The sequence below is a fragment of the Chiloscyllium plagiosum genome, chromosome 24, assembly GCF_004010195.1.
Source record: "Chiloscyllium plagiosum isolate BGI_BamShark_2017 chromosome 24, ASM401019v2, whole genome shotgun sequence".
Lineage (NCBI taxonomy): Eukaryota > Metazoa > Chordata > Chondrichthyes > Orectolobiformes > Hemiscylliidae > Chiloscyllium > Chiloscyllium plagiosum.
In genome coordinates, this window is record NC_057733.1 from 45,215,181 (window position 1) to 45,238,172 (window position 22,992).

The 22,992-nt window shown below is 40.5% G+C and overlaps 1 protein-coding gene across 1 annotated transcript in view; it reads left to right on the forward strand.

The window, feature by feature from the left end:
- The window catches only part of rptor (regulatory associated protein of MTOR, complex 1), a 396,655-nt gene that overhangs the window by 235,635 nt on the left and 138,028 nt on the right, over positions 1-22,992 (forward strand). Inside the window, exons 18-19 of the mRNA XM_043715229.1 lie at positions 688-828; positions 3,787-3,945. Coding sequence (XP_043571164.1) covers positions 688-828; positions 3,787-3,945 — 300 coding nt within the window. The remainder of the gene's footprint in view (positions 1-687; positions 829-3,786; positions 3,946-22,992) is intronic.

Below are 22,992 nucleotides of genomic sequence, written 5' to 3' on the forward strand. Positions count from 1 at the left end.
TAGTATAGTCTTTTGTATTCCTTAAAAGTATGGACAAGAATATACTGATTTATTATTAGCCATTACAATCCAGAGGTTAGGTTTGGTGGTTTATCCAAAAATTGTATTGAAAATTTCATCTGTGTCTGTTTTAAGTTAAATAATTCTTGTTCTTTAATGTGGTATCACGCCTTGCATTCCTTTAATGTTTGAAATGTAGAATCTCGCAGCTTAGAAAACTTAATTACTCTTGCACCAATGAGCATTCTGCAAGGGGACAGAGTCTGAGTGCCTTGGTTTTAACAACCACTGTCTTATGTAACCAATTTTTGTTTTGAAAATATATAAGTGCAAGTGTATCTTGCAATGATCAAACAAGGATTAATCCTTTACATCTGCTGTGATTATATCTCGTGTCTATAGAGGAATAAGTGAGGACTGCTGATGCGCTTTTCCAGCAATACATTTTTCAGCTCTCTCCTGTTTATGTATGCATTATGTCATACTGCAGTCATAACCTGGAACATGTTACTCTGCTGTTAGAAAAGCTGAAAACTCAAGATACTGATTCACCCTCTGCCCCAACACAGACCAACATCACTGCCCAATTACAAAAAGCATTGTTTATTTCAGAAGGAAAGTTGAAATTGAATAGATTCAGTAACTATCATCTCTTCACCTCCCAACATGCCTTCATTGCACTTTCAGAACCTGGAAATTTCACACCCGTGCGTGATGGGCCAGCAACTCCAAGGCTTCGTTCAGTGAGTTCCTATGGGAATATCCGAGCTGCTACTTCAGTGCGGAACTTGAATAAATCTCTTCAGAATCTTAATTTAAATGAAGAAAGTAAGTACAATTAGAGCATGTGATAAATAGGTGTTAGTATCAATAATAATTGGCTGGCACAGACTTCCTATGCATACGTAATTAATTTGCTGTGAATTCCAAAAGTTGTTAGCAGCAGCATATTGTGCTGACGTTCACTTAAAAACTCTCCAGATGTAATACTGACAAATTGCAAAGCATACTGCATCTCTTCCTCCTCCACGTGTAACAACTGGAGGAAAAGATCAGTTCCTAAGTGTAGTAGTTTTTATACTTCATTATTTCGCATCCCAAATGGGTTCAGAAAACTAAACTAGCCAGCGCAGATCTAATTGACAGCCCACACTGTTTCCACCAGATCATAGAGTAGTCCTGTGAGACTTAGCAATTTTGTTTGGAACAGGCAACTTCATACATAGTGAAGTTCAGACCCTCTTATAGGTTCAATTGAAATAAACAGATTAATCATTCTATGTAGATTTATTCTTTGTTTCACTGATCAAATATTTATGTGTAAGATTTTTGTTTAGATCCAATCCCATCAAAATTGTTTCAAAAAGTACAGCCTTACTTGAAATCCTTCCCCAACTCGCTGCGCCTAACTTCTCTGAAAATGTTTCCTGATCCCTCACTCTTTTCCTGATTTCTTCAATCTCCCTGCCCTCCGAGTTGGTTTCATCCACTGATTAGTTCCTATTTCTACCAAAATGGTGACTTGCCATCTACCCTTATTGCACTCCCCGCCCAACTCCTTTAGCTGATATCGTTAACAGTGCCATCTCCACAGCATCCCTGCCTTCAAATCTGCAATTATCAGCATTCTAAAAGCGTCTACTTTGTCCTCTTTGTCTCTGCATTCCATATATTAAAAATAAGCTTAAAAGTTGGTTAAAATCGCATCTACTTTGCAATTTGAAGTATCAATTTAAAATATTATCATAGCAATGAAAGATCGAAGATGAACACACACCAAGTACTTTACATGGTTAATTATCCAAACATTAATGAACCAAAAGCTCTCATAACGTTTTACTGATGTTTATGTCAATGATTAAGATTTCAACATACTTCCATTTTAAAAACTCTCCATTTGGAAACAAGTAAATCTTCTGCAGTACAGGAAAACAACAACATTTGACCTAAAGATATTCAAAATCCGAAACCTGATTTGATCTTGAAAATTTGTATGATGTAAAATTCCATTATAAAATGAAATAAAAGTAATTGTGTTCCAACATTTATTATAAAATAATTCAACTGTCTTCTTCAATTGAACTTTTACAATATTGAACCTGTTCAATGAACAAAGTGATCTTGAAGTGTTTAATGTGCACTATGTAATATCAGATATTACAAAGTGTTAATTGTGAACTTGTGTTTGATGATTGAAAAATAAATGGCCAGTTACAAAATAGTAGTTCAATTCTGCAGTTAATTTTTCTAATTGCTGTGGTTCTGTTCGTCGAGCTGGAAGTTTTTGTTGCAAACGTTTCGTCCCCTGGCTAGGCAACGAAACGTTTGCAACAAAAACTTCCAGCTCGGCGAACAGAACCACAGCAACGAGCACCCGAGCTACAAATCTTCGCACAAACTTTGAACATTTTCTAATGCTATCTGATCTGTAAAACTTACACCACTTCAGTAAAGTTGTCACTCTGAAACAATCTCCTCAGTATTTAGTCACATTACAGAGTGTGTTCATGTTTAATTAAGGTTTAGAAAGTTTCTCCAATTTGTTGTTAATGCATTTAGCGATACTGTAGAGGCAACTGGCATCTTCAACCCTGATAATGTGTACCTCTTATTTCAGTTTTTCAAGGAAAGTATTGTCCAACTGGAATTGCAATCTGTTGTCATTAAATAGTTGTTGAGCAGCGGAACTTCATTTTAAAAGGGGATGTGCTTTTTAAAACTAAACAGTTTATTCTGTTTCCTCAAAAGTTTCCATTCAAAAGCTTTTCCACCTGGAATGTGTATGTTTACCTTTTCCAACATCCCTTTTGAACATCATTGTACAAATTGTAAATGCAGATTGCCAGTGCCTTTTGGAATGTCCATGTTTGAATAAATTTCTCGTGGCTCCTGTAAGAAAGTAACTTGTAACTAGTTCTCTCTCCTTCGAACAAGTCTGACTAAGTTTGAGAGCTGAGAAATGCCATAATTGCGGGCAAGAACTCTGTCGAATTGTGAATCATGATGTAGTGTTGGACTTCTGACAGTAACTGTTCCAAAATGAGAATGACGAAAGATCAAGTTTAAAGAATGGTTAGTTGTCAGATGACCATTGGTCCTTTCACATGTTCATAATGTATTCCTGAAACGACAGTTTGGAAATGCACTGTATTGCTTCCCAAATGGCAATACCAGAAACACTAGTCAGATACTTTCTTCCTCACCAAGTAGGAGGGAAAACTGTACTGTATACCCTTTTGAGTCTCTGATTGAAAAGGTGAAAAGTATATCTGTTTCCACATGCCTTCCACAGACTGATATTTGCAGAGGTTTGGGAGTAAATAACCTCGCCAATCTCTTCACTATTGATCAAGTGAAAGAAAGTTAAATAATAACGCTGCAGTCCAGAATGCTTCATAAAAAAAATGATGACTTAGACACACAAAACAATACCTTGGGGTGACTTGCTGTGATAAGGAATGAAAGCTTAAGGCAAAGAAATGAAGCAAGACTAAAATTCAGATGGAAACATAATTAAATGGTGAAAGAGAAAGCTTGTTGTATTTATTGTCATTAGCTTTTCACTTCTATTTAAATTCCCCAGAATTTAATCTTGAGTTTCACAAATCATATGAAGATTAGCATATTTTGCTTTGCAGTGAAGTGATTGAAAAATGCATGTCACAATAATTTGATCCTTACAGAGATGGGGATGTAATTATGATGGTCTTACGAGGAAATTGTGTATTTAAACGTGATGTTGCTAAAGATGCTTAATTCTTCATCTTTATTTTTATTCTGTTTCAGCCGGTGGTTCAAACCCATTCTCTCCTGGGTATCTAAGCACCAGCAGTAGTGCCAGTAGTACTCTGGGAAGCCCCGACAATGATGAGTACATCCTTTCGTTTGAAACCATAGATAAAATGAGGAGAGTCAGTTCCTACAGCTCCTTGAATTCATTAATAGGTAAGACTTCATGATATCAATTTCTTGCGAGGTACTTCTTAAATTTCTTCCCAGGATTAAATTTGGGGCGGGTTTGTTAAATTTAAATAATAATATACTCCTCAGTGAAACGTATACATTGAAACATAGAAAATAGGAGCCAGAGTAGGTTCTTCAACTTCTCAAATCTGCTCCACCATTCAGTGTAATCATGGCTGATTATCGTCTAGTTCAGTCCTCTGTTCCTGCTTCCCATTCTGTGGAAGCAGGCCATTTGCACCATCAGGTCCACACATCTGAAGAGCATCCCACCCAGATCCCTCTCCCCCTGCCCCTCCCCCCACTCTATCCCTGTAACCCTGCATTTCCCATGGCTAACCCACCGAATTTGCACATCCTTGGACACTATGGACAGTTTGGCATGCCCAGTTCACCTAACCTGCACATCTTTGGACTTTTGGAGGAAACCCACGCAGACACAGGGAGAATGTGCAAACTCTACACAGATAGTCACCCAAGATTGGAATCCCCTTGATTGTTTTATCCCTAAGAACTATTTCTAACTCGTCTCTGAAAATTTTCAGTGTTTTGGCCTCAACTACTTTCTGTGGCATTCCATAGACTAACTGTCTTCTGGGTGAAGAAATTTCTCCTTACCTGTGTCCGCACTGACCTACCCCATATCTTTAAACTGTGATCACCTGGTTCTAGATTCCCTGATAATCGGGACCATCCTTCCTGTGTTTACTTTATCTAGTCCTTTTAGAATTATACAGATTTTTGTGAGATATTCCCCTCATTTGGCTAAACTGCAGTCAATATAATCCTAACTGATCCAATCTCTCTCCATGCATCAGTACGAGGAATCGGTTCTTCATTGTACAGATTCTACCCTAAATGCTAATGAATTTGGTACTCCGCTTGAGCAAAGCCAGTTTAATCTTGGAATTAATTCACTTTACTTTTGTCCATGGTATTTAATTCTTAGAGTAAGTTGTTGCAGTAGTAAGCAAACTTTTTATTTATTTGTTTGGCTCTTGCCCCATTTTCACCCTGTTGCCTAACTCACCATAAGATGCTGTTGCTGCATAATGTATATCAGTTATGTCAATAACCTAAAACAAAACAAAGACTTGCGGATGCTGAACATCTGGAAGAAAAGCAGAAATTGCTGGAAAAACAGGTCTGACATCATCTGTGGAAAGAATGCAGAGTTAACGTTTTGAGTCCAACCTTCTTCAGAACAACTTCAGCTTTGAGTAGTGAGTAGTTACACGATCGTGCTCATGGTGCTTGCAACATGATAACCGTAACTCTCAATGAATTGGGAGAAATGGTCAGCAGCTGTGAGAATGATCTCATACTTGGTGGAATCCAGAACAACTTGTACAGTGCTTTGAAGGTACCAAAAATTTAATGGCTCCACACAAGTGCAAACAGACAAAGGGTGCCAGAAATGGAGGTGATAGTAATTGGACAGGTGACCTAAATATGGTGCTCAGAGGTAGGTTTCAACCAGCATCTTACAAAAAAGGGAATGGTAGAGGAGTGAAAGTATTTGGAAACAGGATCACACTGCACAGTACTTGGATGTGTAAAGCCTCCACAGTTTAACAGCTAATTTCTCGCCTGCTAGAAGAATATGCAGGATTTTGCATCACTTGTGAAATTGTACTCGGGCAAGGAGGTACTGAGGGGAAGCATACAGGAGAAAATTGCTTGTAAAAGGCCACAGAGGCATTTATTCTTAATAAAAGTAATAACTTCTCATTTGAGCAAATTTAGTTAGCTGTCATCCTTCTTTAACTTTCAGGCTGTACACTAACAAAAGCAACTTGAAGTTGATTGAATGCTTAATCAACTTAAATCCATTTGTTGGGAGGGCTGGGAACATGGCTTCACTTAATATAAAAGCAGGATTAGATGCAAGATTACTATATGTTAACTCAAGCTCCTATTAATTTAATAGCAAAGTGTGCTTGAATTACAGTATGAATGACACCTCCATTTAAATTTCCACTGTTGAAGGAGATGAATACCTTTTAGGTATCACTCTTCACTCCCTGAACCCTAATGGTAATGGTTTCTACAATCGGTCTTTGACCAGAACCATCACAACTTGGTCTGTATCCTAGATTTTATGATAGGTAAGAGATAAATTGACTACCTGATTCAATGATCGCATGTTAATTAGTGCAGCAATTTGCACATTCCATGGAAATATGGTTAAAATGTTGAGATTTTAAAACATTGTGCAACTTCATCAATGAAGCAGTGGTCTTGACGTTTATGTAGATTAATGCAGTATAACTTGCAACTTGTCAGTAGCAATGTTACAGGAAATCTAGTATAATGAATGATACCAGAATAAATGAACAAATTCAACTGGGACAGCACAACAATCATAGGAAAAGCTAAACAGAGGACAGCCAGAGAATTTCTAGAAGCATGGCACTCATCCACGGACTCAATCAACAATCTCACAGACCTAAACGCAATATACCGGCTACTACAATGAACAACCAGACACAGCTGGAACGGAACCAAATAAATTCCAGAAGAGACAGTCAAACAGTGCTTTACAGGATGCTCCAAAGCACTGAAAATATCATCCAGACAGGGGGCGAAATGTCTGCAAATCAACTTCCCAGCTCGGCGAACGTACCCACAACCACAACAACCGGCACCCGAGTTACAAATCTTTATGCCAACCTTGAACACCTATGGGTGAGACATGCTAAGAGAAGCAAAGAAATGGGAATCCTGTGTCAACCATGTAAGCGCTACCTATGAACAACTCCAATTCCTTCTTGGAATCCGAAGGACTCAAATACTACCACCCTGTGTCAGATACAGACCACCAATTAACAACCCAAAAGCCAAAGAAACAGATAAAATGGTCTCGGGGTGATCCAGGTTATGATTGCAGACACATGCAACAGACTGCACAAGTACAGACAAGAAATTGCGTGCCAAAAATTGTTAATTTCAAAAACAACCACTCAAAAGTGGACTGTGACAATCGAACAGGCTAGCACCATAGGACAGAACAGAACCACATTAAGAAAGAGAACGGCATTACAAGACAAAATAACTAAGCTAACCAACAGCAGAGAAGACTGACAGCTGAGTAAGATACTTCACCAATAGACAGCCTCCAGACACAGAAAAAGCTGTACTAGCCAAAGGACTCAACTACAACCACAGGGATGCAAAAACAACAGACTTCCTAGCTGTGCTAGAACGTATGCTCAGAACTAACGGACCAACTGAAGAGGCACCGCAAGCAGTCAGACAACCATTATACCCATACAAACAAAAAACGTCAAATGAACAACCTCAACACCAAGGTCGAGAGTGTGGTACTAGAAAAGCACAGCAAGTCAGGCAGTATCTGAGGAGCCAAAGAATCGATATTTCGGGCATAAGACCTTCAACACCAAAGAGAGAGAAGGCCTGAAAACACACACAAATGTCAAGAACATAATTATAGTACTGGCAGATAAAGGCAGAATGATGGTTATTGTGGACAAGACCACATATATACATAAAGCAGAGAAACTACTTTCAGATACCGACACCTACATACAGAGGAATTCCCTACAATGTGAAACAGGCCCTTCGGCCCAACCAGTCCACACCAACTCTCTGAAGAGTAACCCACCCAGACCCATTTGCCTCTGACCGATGCCCCCAACACAATGGGTAATTTAGCAAGACCAGTCCACCTGACCTGCACATCTTTGGATTGTGGGAGGAAACCAGATTACCCGGAGGAAACCCACGCAGACACAGGGGAGAATGTGCAAACTCCACATAGACAGTCGCCCAAGCCTGGAATCGAACCCAGATCTCTGGCACTATGAGACTGCAGTGCTAACCACTGAGCCACTGTGCCGCCCCCATGCCTCAGCTGACCAATAGAATAAACAACATGTTACGAAACCTATACAAAAATGGACTGATAATCAGGATTGATCAACAAAGGGTGAAACCAAAAAGCAACAACACCCCTAGACTTTATGGATTACCAAAGGCACACAAACCAGGCATAGACCCATTGTGACAATCCCAGGAACCCCATTGCATAAACAAAAGCTGAATCCTCATATCAGCGGATCCAAACACTTCATACAGTCATCACAGGAATTCCTAGATAACATCAAGAATATAAGCATAGACCAGGAAGAAGCAATAGTTTCTTTCAATGTAACAGCACTGTTCAGTTCAATTGACAAAACTCTAGTCAGAGACAATGGCCAACCTTCTGGACAAACTGAACAGTGACACGTCGAGGAACCTATCAACAAGGACTGCATACTCAAACTGCTAGACCTGTGCTTGACGGCACACTTCTATTCATATATTTGGTTGTTGAATGTGATCAATGGAACATCTATGGGCTCACCCATCTCTGGGCTTATAGCAGAGGCAGTGATGCAAAGACTGGAACAAACAGCCCTCTCTCATATCCAATCCAAACTCTGGGTCAGATGAGTGGATGACACTTTTGTAATTATTAAGAGTACAGAAATGGAAAACACGCACTGGATTATCAACATCATGCTCACAGGGATCAGATTTACAAGAGAGGAGGAAACCAGTAATCAACTCCCATTCCTGGACGTGATGGTAGAAAGAACACACAATGTGAATGCACCACGCAAGTGTACAGAAAAGCCACCCACATGGACCAAATCCTGAACAGCTGCATTAGGACCCTATTCAAAAGGGCTACAACACACTGTAGCACTCCCGATCTGCGAAGAGCACACCTTTACAGAGTCTTCACTAAGAACGGATATCCTTGCAACTTCATCTGCAGATGCCACACTAACCACTCTATCTTACATTAAAAAATGTCTCTGAACTGGCAGCCAGACTTCTCCAACCACAGGGATTCCTGACAGCCCATAAACCGACAGTCATGCTCAGACAGCAACTCACCAGAACAAAAGTAAATTACACTATTCCATGCAAAGACTGCAAGAAATACTATGTAGAACATATAGGCAGACAACTTGCAATCCACATCCATGACACCAACTAGCCACTAAACGCCACGACCAACTGTCCCTGGTAGCCATACACACAGATGACAAGGACCACAAATTTGACTGGGACAACACAACGATCATGGGGCAGCCGGAGAATTTCTAGAAGCATGGCACACGTCCACAGACTCCATCAGCAAGCACATAGACCTAAACCCAATATACTGGCCACTACAGTGAACAACTGGAACTGGCAACAGGAATGGAACCAAATAAATTCCAGAAGAGAGCGTACAGCAGCGCTTCACATGAGGCTCCAAAGCACTGATGATGTCACCTAGACAGGGACAAAACATCTGTATAATAAGCTTCCCAGCTCGGCGAACATACCCATAACTGCAGCACCCAAGCTAAAATTCTTTTTGCAAACCTTGATTATGAAAAAAGATAATTGCTAATGTTTCTTCATAACCTGTTTAAAATGTTATCAAACTGGTTTCTTGTAGGTAGTTCTGTTTACAAAAGACTGATATCCCAGTCATTTCTCCTATGATGTTTGAGCACTGATTGACATTGGAAGTATTGCTGCAGAGTATATTTCAGTTAAACTCTAATCTGAAACGATGCATTGTTTTTAAATTATTGAATGTGCGAATAAGCGCTGAAAAGAACATGATGCTTCTGAGTATACTTCCCACATTATCTCCCTTGTGAAAGGGTTGTCAAAACAGTTTGAATATTGTGTGCAACCTTTCACAACTTCAGAAAATCCCAATGCAGTTTGAACCTGTGAAGTGTAGTCACAATTCATGTGTGTTTGTGTGTGATGGTGGTGGTGTGTAGGGAGGGGGACATTGTTGGCTGGCCAGCATTTATGACCTGACTCTAGATGCCCTTGAAAAGGTGATGATGAGCTGCCTTCTTGAACTGCTGAAGTACACGTTCTATAGACAGACCCACAATGCTGTCAGGGAGAGAGTTCCAGGATTTTCTTAGATTACTTAGTGTGGAAACAGGCCCTTCGACCCAAGAAGTCCACACAGACCCGCCGAAGCACAACCCACCCAGACCCATTCCCTTACATTTACCCTAAACCTAACACGACGGGCAATTTAGCATGGCCAACTCACCTAACCTGCATATTTTTTGGACTGTGGGGGGGAAACCGGAGCACCCGGAAGAAACCCACGCAGACACTGGAAGAACGTGCAAACTCCACACAGTCGCCTGAAGCAGGAATTGAACCCGGGTCTCTGACGCTGCGAGGCAGCAGTGCTAACCACTGTGCCACCGTGCTGCCCATTTTTACCCAGGAAGTGAAGGAACAGTGATTATATATAATTTCCAAGTCAGGATGGTGAATGACTTGGAGGGCTACTTGTAGGTGGTAGTGTTTCCATGTGTCTGCTGTCCTTGTCCTTCTAAATAGAATTTGTCATGGGTTTGGAAGGTACTGTCAATTGGTGAATTCCTGCAGTGCATCTTGTAGAGAGTGCACACTGTTGCTACTGAGCATTGGTGATGGAGAGTATGGATGTGATGCCAATTAAGTGGGCTACTTTGGTGTAAAGCTTTTTGAGCATTGTTGGAGCTGCACCCACCCAGACAAGTGCTCAACTTACTCTCAGCCTGCTCACACTAACAGCTGTGAGGTAATAATTAAATAATCTGTTGGTGGAGTGTTTTTTGGAGAGAGAAATATTGTCCGGGTCCTTGAGTACTCTTCTGTGGAATAATGCTATGGGATGTCACATTCTACTTGAGAAGGCAGACAACAGTCTTGATCTAACATCTGATCTGAAAGATGACCTCTCTGATAATGCAGTGCACAATACTGAGGTGATGTGTCAGCCTGGAGTTTGTACTCCAGTTTCTAGAGTTAACTGGCAGCTAATCTTCTGTTGTGTTTACACTGAACAACCAGCTTCGCCTTCACAGCCATAGAATGGATTTTTTTAACATTGTGGGGAAAATATTTTCGCTAAAGCCCTTTGTCTGCAATTGTTGTTAATCCATAAGTAGTACATTACCCAATTCTTAAGGAAGATCACCGAGGAAATGGATAGAGAAAAGCTTTGACGCTGTATTTCATTATGCTAGACTGTCAATGTCTTTAAGGAATAAAGGGCTATAAGTTGCATTGCATTTCTTCTGTAATTAGAGGTTGAGGTTGGTTATAGGTTTGTGCTGCCCTTGGCTTGATCATTTTGCAATGTATCTTTGAATAGATTCCATTTGTAACCTCTTCTACCTTCTGTGAAAACAAAAGAGGGGGCTAAAGTATCAGAATTTAAATTATCTTCAGCTTTGGCCTTTTACAAGGAGAAATTTGTAGTTTTTAAGGCATAATCACCATATCAAGTTGTGCACATTGCAAACTGCTGCATAAACTCACAACTCAAAGTGACATTATTTTCTCTGTCCTGTCAGAAGTAGAATATGCCCTATCTGTAAAGGATTATTTAAATTATCTTCAATTTTTTGTGAGACTTCAAAATGTATTCACTATATGTATAACATCATAGTGAATCATTGGATGATCTGTTTTTTAAATCAAGCTTACAAGAAATTGCTATTTATTGTCATTCTATTTTGATTTCAACAAATGTCAATTAGAGGAACTCGCAATGAAAGTGTGAGAGAAATCTTGATTAAAACAGCTGTCCTGTTCATAATTACTTAGTTTGATTTTAATTTCAAGTCTGGTGTGCTTTTAAGCTGATGGTATTGTAAAATTATTGCTGAGGCAATCTAAGAATGTTCTGGACTATTGTTTAATCTTCATTGTTGGTTTATGTAATGGTCAATTATTCCAATTATTTGTTTTATTTCTAAATGTTAATCAAAGTAACTTTAAAATGTGTGGTAAGAAACTGGTTTCAGGGAAGTGAAGATTAAGTGAAAATTAAAAGGGAAGATTTCCAAGTTCTCTCAGCCTATTGGAGTGGCCACAATTAGTGAAGATTGAGGACAATATTTCATCCTCACTAACACGCAACACCGGAAGTCCACCCCCAGGGGTATGTACTCAGCCCCCTACTGTACTTACTTTATACCCATGACTCTGTCACCAAATACTAGACTAATGCCATTTACAAGTTCGCTGATGACACCACCATAGTCAGTCGAATCTCAGATGGTGACGAAACAGACTGCAGACGGGAGATGGAAGACCTGGAAAAATGGTACACTGAGAATAACCTAGTACTCAATGCCCGCAAAACCAAGGGAATTCATTATTGACTTTCGACAGGATGTTACTTACACCACCACCACCATCCCCCCTCCGCGCACACACACACACACACACACGCATATTAACAGCGCAGAGATGGACCGAGTGGAGAGCTTCAAGCTCCTGAGAGTGGTCATCCTCAATAAGCTTTCTTGGACTCTTCATTTGATTGCACTGATTACAAAGGTCCAACAACGTCTCCTCTTCCTCAGGCAGCTGAGAAAATTTGGCATGATAGCGAATACCCTTACCAACTTTTATAGGTGCGCCATTGAGAGCATTCTGTCTGGATGTATCACTACCTGCTATGGCAACTGTACCATTCAAGATCGGAGACGGTTACAGAGTGGCGAACTCGGCCCGGACAATCTCACAGGCCCACCTCCCCTCTATAGAATTCATCTACCAGGCCTGTTGTCAAGGAAAGGCCGCCAGCATTCTCAATGATCCATCCCACCCTGACAATGTTTTTCTACAATCTTTATCATCCAGTAGAAGGTACAGAAGCCTGAACACACACACCAGCCAGTTTCGAAACAGTTTCTACCCTACTGTTGTTAGAATACTGAATGGACTCTCAAACTCTTAACATTCACCTGTACCTGTACCTTGTTTTTGCCACTGTTGTTATTATTTACTTATCTACGCTACTTAACTCAGTGATCTGCCTGTTTTGCTCGCAAGGCAAAACTTTTCACTGTGCCTCAATACATGTGACAATAAATTCAATTCAATTCCAACTACATCATGATCTTGACCCAGATTCAAGAGCTGCAAGAAATTATTGATGAACCCAGCCTCCTACACTTTAAAAGTTCTTAGAAGGGAATGAGAAGGAACTTAGAAATAGAAACAGAGCTAAACAAACTCTGTTTTTACTGTCCTTTATTGAAGAATTCTTCTTTAAAATTCCTTCTTTATTAAAGAAGTAAGACAAGTCAGAATGGGATTAAGATCTTAGAGGTTATAAACAGGCTTGAAGTTGAGATTGGACACAATCATCAATATTATGAATAATTAATACCCCCAAAGTTCACAATTAAAGGCATGAGTAGTGTCTCCTAAGCAAATAAAGTTAAATTAAAAGCAATGACTTTTAATAAAAGCAAGACAGACCAAAAGGGTTGTAAATCAAATAAATATATATTTTGTTTGAATACTAAGCAAGATTGAGGAGGTTATCTATTGAGGTGCCAGTGAGACCCCCACCTCTGGTCAAAAAGTTTCAGGTTCAAGCTGAATTTAGAGATTTGAAAATATAATCTATGCTGACATTTCAGTGCATTACAGTGGGGGGGTGTTGCACTGTTAAGGTGTAGTCTTTGAAAAGCACTTAAAAACAAGAACCCATCTATCCTGAGTTGATTGTAAAACATGACCAGTGCATTATTCAGCTGTGAACTGATCAGTTATCCGGCTCTCCTCTTCCACATGCTTTCTTCAACAGACCTAATAAAATAGATTGTTCATCTCATTCTTTAAGTGATCTTGTTGTTTGTTTCCCAACATTGTAACAATGGCTACATATAAAATGTACTTTCCATGAGATCCTTTTCAAAGTCCTGAGGTTGAGATATGTACTGTATAACGGGGATTCATTCATATTTAAGATTTATTGGATAGTAATTGGATAGTTGGGTAATACTAGGCTAGAAACAGGCTCACATGACACCCATAAGAGGCACAGATCCATTACTGTCACTGCCAAACTTGGTGATAGCATGGCATTGGTTATGAGGATTAAATTTTTGAGGATTATCTGTACGTTAATAATCTAAAATAAAAGCTGACATGAATTCAATTCTCGAGGAGAAAGTGAGGTCTGCAGATGCTGGAGATCAAAGTTGAAACTTTATTGCTGGAACAGCACAGCAGGTCAGGCAGCATCCAGGGAACAGGAGATTCGACGTTTCGGGCACAGGCCCTTCTTCAGGAATGATTCCTGAAGAAGGGCCTGTGCCCGAAACGTCGAATTTCCTGTTCCCTGGATGCTGCCTGACCTGCTGTGCTGTTCCAGCAATAAAGTTTCAACATGAATTCAATTCTCAACAAGTTTGAGAAAGTGACTGTGAAAATACTGAAGACATGGTGTGCTTTCACTTTGAAAAAAGCAGTAGAGGAAGGCCATTTAAATGCAAGTGTAATGATTCAGAGCAATTCCTGGGAATGGGTAAGAAATTGGCTGGAGGATAGTGAGCTATGGAGTGGTGAGTCTGGAAAGAAAACAGTTGAGTGAAGTATTCCAGTACTCTGTGTTGGGATCACCGCTGTTTCTATTTTACATTCATCACTCGGGATTTGCAAAGTGATACCGACTAGGTTTTGTGCCTGTTTGGGATATGAACCATGACAATGGTGCTATGTTAAGCCATGGTTGAAAACACCAATCAGGGCACTCAGAAACCTAGCTGGCCTTCAAATAATGCAAAGGATCTTCTGTCAGCAGCAATTCTATAGTGGGTTTACATTAGTCCAAACAGAATGTCTCAGCATAGATGGCAATTTTGTCCATACACCCCTGTATTTTTTTTTCCTTTTCAATTGTTTTCAATCCTCTTTCACATATTTCAGTTGTGCATTCCAAAAAATCATTCTGACAAAGCTGACTTTTTCTTTTGCCAGTTACCTTAAATCTATGTCCTCTAATTACTGGGCTGCTTCTCCTGGAAATAGTTTTGTCTCTGTTTTCATTTTGGCTTTATTCTCAGTTAGTTAAGGGCAGTATGGTGGCTCAGTGGTTAGCGCTGCTGCCTCCCACCTCCAGGAACCCATGTTCGATTCCAGCCTCAGGCAACTGTCTGCCTGGATTTTCTCCAGATGCTCCAGTTTCCTTCCACAGTTCAAAGGTGTGCCGGTTAGGTGGATTTGTCATGCTAAATTGCCCCATAGTATTCAAGGAAGTGCAGGCGATGTGGGTTAGCCATGGTAAATGTGGGGTTACGAGGTTAGGGTCAGTGAGAACCGGGGACGAGGGGTCAGTCTAGGTAGGATGGTGTTCAGAGGGTCAGTGCAGACTTGATGGGCTGAACGGCCTCAATCTGCACTGTAGGAATTCTGATTCTGTGACATCCCTAACAACATTGATTTTGCTATCTTTCCACCTTGTATGGCTTCTAAGAATTCAGACAACAAGAAATTTCTAATGAATGAACAAATAAACAGAACGTATCTAACATCGGCAAGCTTTTTCAGCACTTGTCAGGAACCTACCATCTTCCAATGAATTGTTGTCAGAAGTGACAACTCTTAAATTAAAACTTTGTCAGTACAGATTCATGCACTTTGTCAGGTGAAGTGTTTGACAATGGACATTTTATCAGTGCTGCTGTCTCCAGAACCAGGATGAGCTGCAAGGTTTTGAGTTTTATATTAGAAGATGCTAACAGCATACCAGGCCTTCAAGAGAGTGGGGTGGGGGGGGAGGGGAGTAGCAGAAGGGGGCTTGCGCAGAGGTGAGTATAGTGGCTATCACTAAGAAAACTTGCTGGGGAAGCTGAAAGGCTTAAGGGTTGATAAATAGCCCAGACCAGATGGGCTGCATTGCAGAGATCTGAAGGAGGAATTGGTGCTGATCTTTCAGGAATGACTTGAGTCTGGGAGGTTCTCAGAGAATGAGAAAATAGCTAATGTCTCACCCATGTTTTAAGAAGAGAGGGAGGCAGAAGTCAGGTGACTATAGGTGGTTCGCCTGACTTCAGTTGTTGAGATGTTAGAGTCCATTATTAACGACGAGATTGTGAAGTACTTGGAAGTGCATGATACACTAGAGCTGAGTCAGCACAGCTTCATCAAGTGGAGGTCATGCCTGACAAAATTATTAAATCTTTTGAGGAGGTAACGAGTGAATTAAACAAAGGAGAGCCAATGGAAGTGATCTATTTAGATTTTCAGAAGATCTTTGACAAGATGCCGCACAGGTGGCTGCTAAATAAGATAAGAGCCCAAAATGGCAAGGGGCAAGCTATTGGCATGGATAGAGGATTGGCTGACTGTCAAAGACAGAGAGTGGGGATAAAGGGGTCTTTTTCATGATGGCAGACAGTGCCTAAAGGAATTCTGCAGGGTTTCTTGTTGGGAGCGCAAGTATTCACTTTATACATTAATAATATGGACGAGGAAGGAACGAGGGCATTGTTGCTAAGTTTGCAGATGGTACAAAGGTAGTTGAAATGACAGGTAATGTTGAGAAAGTGGGCAGACTGCAGAAGAACTTGAGGCAGGTTAGGAGACTATGCGAAGAAGTGGCAGATAGAATACAATGCGGGCAATATGAGGTTATGCACTTTGGTAGGAAGAATACAGATGTAGACTATTTTCTCACCGAGGAAAGGCTTTGAAATTCTGAAACACAAAAGGGACTTGTGGAGTTCTAGTTAACGATTTCCACAAGGTTAATGACCTGGTTCAGTCGGCAGTTGGGAAGACAAATGCAATGTTACCATTCATTTCAAGAAGTCTAGAATGCAAGATGTACTGCCGAGGCTGTACAAGGCCGTGGTCAGACCACGTTTAGAATATTGTGAGCAGTTTTGAGCCCTTTATCGAAGGATGGATGTGCTGGAGTTGGAGGAAGGCCAGAGGAGGTTTACAATAATGATCCCTCAGATGAAGGACTTGTTCTACAAGGAGCAGTTGAGGTCTCTGGATATGTACCCGGTGGGGTGAGGGGAGTGTGATTCCCATTGAAACTTAGAAAATAATGAGAGCCTTGGTAGAGTGCATGTGAAGATGATGTTTCCATTAACAGTAGAGACTAGGAACCAAGGGCACAGCCAGAATAAAGGGACAACTCTTTACCCTGAGTGTGGTTAATCTGTGGCATTCATTGCCACAGACTGTTGTGGTGGTCAAGTCATTATGTGCCTTCAAGATAGTTCTTAATTGGGGAGGGAATCTAGGGTCACAGGGAAAAAGAAGGAGAATAAGATTGAAAAACATATCGGCCATGATCAAATGGCAGAGTAGACTCAAAATCGCCTATTTTGCTTTCTATCTTAGGTTGGTTTTTTTTTTGCTTATACATTTGTTAAATGTGGGAGTTGCTGGCTGGCCAGTGTTTATTGCCGTCCCTAGTTCCCCTTGAAAGGTGGTGATGAGCTGCTTTGTTGAACTGCTGCAGTCCACCTGCTGTAGATTGACTCACAATGCCATTGTGAAGGAAATTCCAAGATTCTCACCCCGTGACAGTGAGGGAACGGAGGTATATTTCCAAGTCAGGATGCTGAGTGGCTTGGAGGGAAACTTGAAAGTGGTCGTGTTCCCATATATCTGCTGTCCTTGACCTTCTGTAATGAAGTGGTTGTGTGTTTGGAAGGGGCTTTTGAGGATCCTCCATGAATGGGCAGTTCGGTGACTCATTGGTTAATACTGCTGCCTCTCAGCGCCAAGGACCTTGGTTCATTTCCTGCCTCGGGCGACTGTCTATGCGGAGTTTGCACATTCTCTCCAGGTGCTCTGGTTTCCTCCGCAGTCCAAAGATGTGCAGGCGAGGTGAATTGGCCACACTGAATTGCATATAGTGTTCAAGGATGCATAGGTTAGATGCATTAGTCAGGGGAAAATGTAAAGTAATAGGGTAGGGGAATGGGCCTGGGTGGGTTACTCTTCGGAGGGTCAGTGTGGACTTGTTGTGCCAAAGGACTTGTTTCCACAATGTAGGGATTCTGAGTTCTATGAGAATTTCTGCTGAATTTCTTGTATGTAGCACACATTGCTGCTACTGAGTATCGGCAATAGAGGTTGTGGATGCTTATGGGGAGTAGTGCTAATCAAATGAGCTGCTTTTCCCTGGATGGTGTCAAGCTGCTTGTGCTGGGGCTGAACTCAATCAAGCAAGTGGGAAGTATTGCATCACGCTCCTGACTTGTGCCTTGTAGATGGTGGACAAGCTTTGGGGAGTTAGGAAGTGAGTTACTCACTGCAGTATTGATAACCCCCAGGATGTTGATTGTGGGGGATTTAGTGATGGTAACACCATTGAATGTCGTGGGGCGGTGGTTAGGTTTTCTGTCTTTACTTGTAGTTGGTTTGGAGTGCTGCTGTTGCTGCTTCTAGCAACCTCAAACGGAATTAAATAATGCTAACAAGTCTTAAGTATCAGCTACAGTACCAGATGAGGATCTTTTTATTTCTGAAAGAACTTGTGTAGGAAGACTTCAGCTTTGTTATTTGAGGAGTTATCTGAAATCCTCCATTACCATACCAGTGCAACTCCTCTAGCTGTTAAAGAGGCACTGTCTACACTTAGTTTCACTTAAATTAACCTCATAAACAAAGATAGCTTATTCCTATCAATACTACATACCTCAAAATAATTCTCTTATAGTGCCCAATTAGATTATTGAAGAAGATTGTCTGCATTTGCAGATAAAAATTACTTTTCTCATCTCGATCATGAGCACAAAGGAAATTCCAGTTGTGTACACTGATGGCACTGGTGCAACAAGTCAACAAAATTCATTTAAATCTAGCACTGCTAGAAATTCTCAACAGTTCAGGCAGTATCACTGGAGAGAACAACAGAATTGATCATTCAGCTCAATGAACAGGCCAACAGTACTGTGAAAAGTTGGCGATCTGATGGGTTGTGTGTAAATATTAAGATAGGAGAGTGTAAAAAGAAACGTGTGATGTGAGCTGGGTCAGAGATAAAAAAGATTTATTTTTGTTCTGATTTAAAGAGAGTGATAATGGGACAGGAAGCCCAAGATGAATCTAGAAGAGATGCAAATGACGCTTCAACACAGCCAGCCAGCCAAACCAAATCAACCTCTGGATTTGTAGCAGTCTAAATTTATTCTTGTTTTCGACAAAGGAGCAGAAGAACATGAAAAGAATGGTTCCTTCAATTTTACGTACTTACCGTACTTTCAAGAGTACATGTGCTTTAGCAGTGAAGAGGCTGTTACTATCACCAAACATTTCAAAGCTTCACTAAGGCCAAGGAAGCCAGTATTACGTTTGTGTCCTTAAGAACAGAGCAGCAGACCTGTCCTGAGTCTCAATAGTTTGAGTTTTGTTTTCTGTGGATTTTGGCAATTAAGATAACTCAAGTAGAACATAGAACATTAATAGAACATAGAACATTACAGTGCAGTACAGGCCCTTTGGCCCTCGAAGTTGCGCCGATCTGTCATACCAACCTGAAGCCCATCTAACCTACACTATTCCATGTAGGTCCATATGCTTGTCCAATGACTACCATTGCAGGCAAAGCATTCCAAGCCCTTACTACTCTGAGTAATGAAACTACCTCTGACATCTGTCCTATATCTATCACCCTTCAATTTAAAGCTATGCCCCTCGTGCTCGCCGTCACCACTCTTGGAAAAAGGCTCTCCCTATCTAACCCTCTGATTATCTTATATGTCTCTATTAAGTCACCTCTCAACCTTCTCTATAACGAAAACAGCCTCTAGTCCCTCAGCCTTTCCTCGTAAGACCTTCCCTCCATACCAGGCAACATTTTAGTAAATCTCCTCTGCACCCATTCCAAAGCTTCCACATCCTCCTTATAATGTGGTGACCAGAACTGTACACAATGCTCCAAGTGCGACCGCGCCAGAGTTTTGTACAGCTGTAGCATAACCTCATGGTTCCGAAGCTCGATCCCTCTATTCATAAAAGCTAAAACACTATGCCTTAACAACCCTGTCAACTTGGGTGGCAACTTTCAAGGATCTGTGTACCTGGACACCGAGATCTCTCTGCTCATCTACACTACCAAGAATCTTACCATTAGCACATTACTTTGCATTCTGGTTACTCCGACCAAAGTGAATCATCTCACATTTGTCCGCGTTAAACTCCAAGTACAGTAATTTAAAAAATCTAGTTACCAGCAGTTGACCTCAGGCATGCCTTTTTCACATATGAATTTCAGTTCAAAGTAAATGTTTAGTTCTAGTGAATATGATATTTTTAGGAATCCTCTGTCTTCCACATTCTTCTCCACACCTCCAAATCTCTCTCTTCTCCACATTCACTCTGTCCAGGCCCCTCTGTATCCTTTACATTTCAATGGGATTCTCACTAATCTTTCTAAACTCCTTTGAGTAAACTTCCAGAGTCCGCAAGCCCTTTATAAAATATAGGAACTAGCTGTATGAATGCAGCATTAAGTCATGGTGCCAAGCCACTTGGGCTTGATCTGTACTCTAGCTTATTTTGGCTGTGACAACAGTTCAGATAATACACTTCCCTCAACAGTTCTAGCCTGTACATGTCAAAACCTGTTCACTAGCTCTCATCCCTGGTGGGTATTGTGGACATCATTGGGGATCATACTTTATGACTGTTGACCGACATTTAAGAAAATCTTCATGATTCACAACAAACATATATCCAAGTGAGAAAGAAGGATTCTAGCATGGTGATAAGGCAACCACGGTTAACCAGGGAATTGAAGTGTCAAATTGAAAGTAAAGTATATAAATTGTCAAAAGTTCGTGGGAAACCAGAAGATTGCGCATGTTAAAAATATCAACAAAAGATGACCAAAAAAAAAGAGCTTTCAAGTTGTGTCAAATAGACAGTAAGAACTGCTTCAAGTATGTAAAATGAAAAGAGAGATCAAAGTAAACTTCAACCTCTTGGAAAACAAGGCTTGAAAAAGTAATAGGTAACCAAGAAATGGCAGGGCAGTTGAAAAAATACCAGTCTGCACATTTGAAGACCACATAACATCCCACAAGTACTAAATAATCAAGGGACAAAAGGAGAAGAGGAAATAAGTACAATAACTGTTAAGGAAAAAAAAGGGACTCTGGAGAAACTAATGGGGCCAAAGACCAGTAAGTCCTCTGGACATAATGGAATGCATCCAAGGATGTTGAAAGAAGTAGCTCCAGGGGTAATATGTGCAGCTGTAGTCACCTTCCAGAAATCCTTACATTCTGGAAAAGGCGCAGAGAATTGGAAAACTGAAAGTTTAACACCTTCATTAAAAAAGGGAAGGGGAGAAGTAAAATCAGGTTACTGAGGGTCAATTTGCTTAATATCTGTGAATGGGAAATTGTTTGAGTCATTATAGATATAATAGCATAATATTTTGAAATATGTATTATGATCAAGCAATATCATGAAGGGTAAAGAGGCAGTAACAAGTTGAACAGATAAATGGTAGAGTAGTGGATGTAATGTATTTGGATACCCATGAAGCATTTGACAATTTAACACACCTTAGGCTATTTAATAAGATAAGAGCCTGTGATGTTGGAAATAGTACATTAGCATGGGTAGAGATTCCTGAAGAAGGGCTCATGCCCAAAACGTCGATTCTCCTGCTCCTTGGATGCTGCCTGACCTGCTGCGCCTTTCCAGCAACACACTTTCAGCTGGGTAGAGAATCAGCTAACAAATGGAAGACAAAGCTGGGGGTGAAGGGGTGGGGTCATTTTCAGGTTGTCACACCGTAACTAGTGGAGTGCCACAGGGATCAATGCTGGAATCATAAATATTTAACAATATTAATGACTCTGATGAGAACCAAGTTTATACGTTGACACAAAAAATAGGTGAGAACGCAAGTGCTGAGGATGACTCAAAGTCTGCCGAGAAATATAGACAGATTAAGCGAGTGGGCAGAAACTTGGCAGATGGAAGATAATATGGGAAAATATTAGGTTATACACAAATAGAGGAGCTGAGTATTTATTTAAATGGCGAAAGACTGCAGAAAAGTAAAGAGGAGAGGGATTTGTGAATCCTTGTTCATAAGTTGCAAAAGGCTGAGTTCCAAGTTAAGCAGGTAATAGGGAAAGCAAATAGAATGTTGGTTCTTATTTCAAAGGGGGGTGGAATATAAAAATAAGGAGGATTTGCTAAAACTCTACAAGACATTAGTGATACAAGGTTTGCTAGATTGTTCCCAGATACGTTCTTCGAGAAGAGTTTGTTTAGGATGCGTCTGTACTCATGATGTTTTGTGGACTGAGAGATTACCTTATTGAAAAATGCAAGACTCTTAGGGGAATTGGATTAGATGCAGAAAGGTTGTTTTCCCTTTGTAGGAAAATCTAGGACCAGCGGGCATAATTTCAAAGTAAGGAGTGGTGTTGACCCAAACTGCAATTGCAAGTGTAATGATGACCATGAAACCATTATCAATTGTCTAGAAAAACACATCTGTCTCACTAATGTTCTTTAGGGGAGGAAGTTTGCCATTCCTATCTGTTCTGGCATACATATGACTCCACACCCACAGCAATGTGATTGCCTGGGCAATTTGGGTTGGGCAATAAATGCTGTCCCAGCCATGATGCCAAAGTCCAAGGAATGGTTACTTTTAAAATGTAAAAATTTAAGACGGATGAAGAATAAGTATGTAAGTTTGCTGACTTGAAGGTTTGTTTTCAGGTGTTTATTCACCATACTAGGTAACGGAGAGTCTCTGGTGAAGCGCTGGTGGTATGTCCCACCTCTCTCTTTATAGGTCTTGGTTTCTTAAGGTGGGTGATGTCATTTCTGGTTCTCTTTTTATCAGGTGAATGTAGATAGGATCTAAATTGGTGTTTATTGATGGAGTTCGAAGAAGTATGGCATTCTAACCAGAACTCCATCAAAAAACATATCAATTTAGATCATATCTAACTTCCCTTGGAAAAAAAACTGGAGACTCTTACTCATTATATTATCTAATATGGTGATAGAACTTCTGAAAACAAACCTTCAACCTCAGCCAGCTAACTTACATACTTATCATCAATACTTATCATCATACTGAGCTTCAAATCTTCTCAAAAATCGCCAACAGGTGAAGAATTTCATTGAGGGTCGGGAATCTGGAATTCTTTACCGCAGATGACTGTGAAACTTGGGCATCTAAATATAATCTGCACT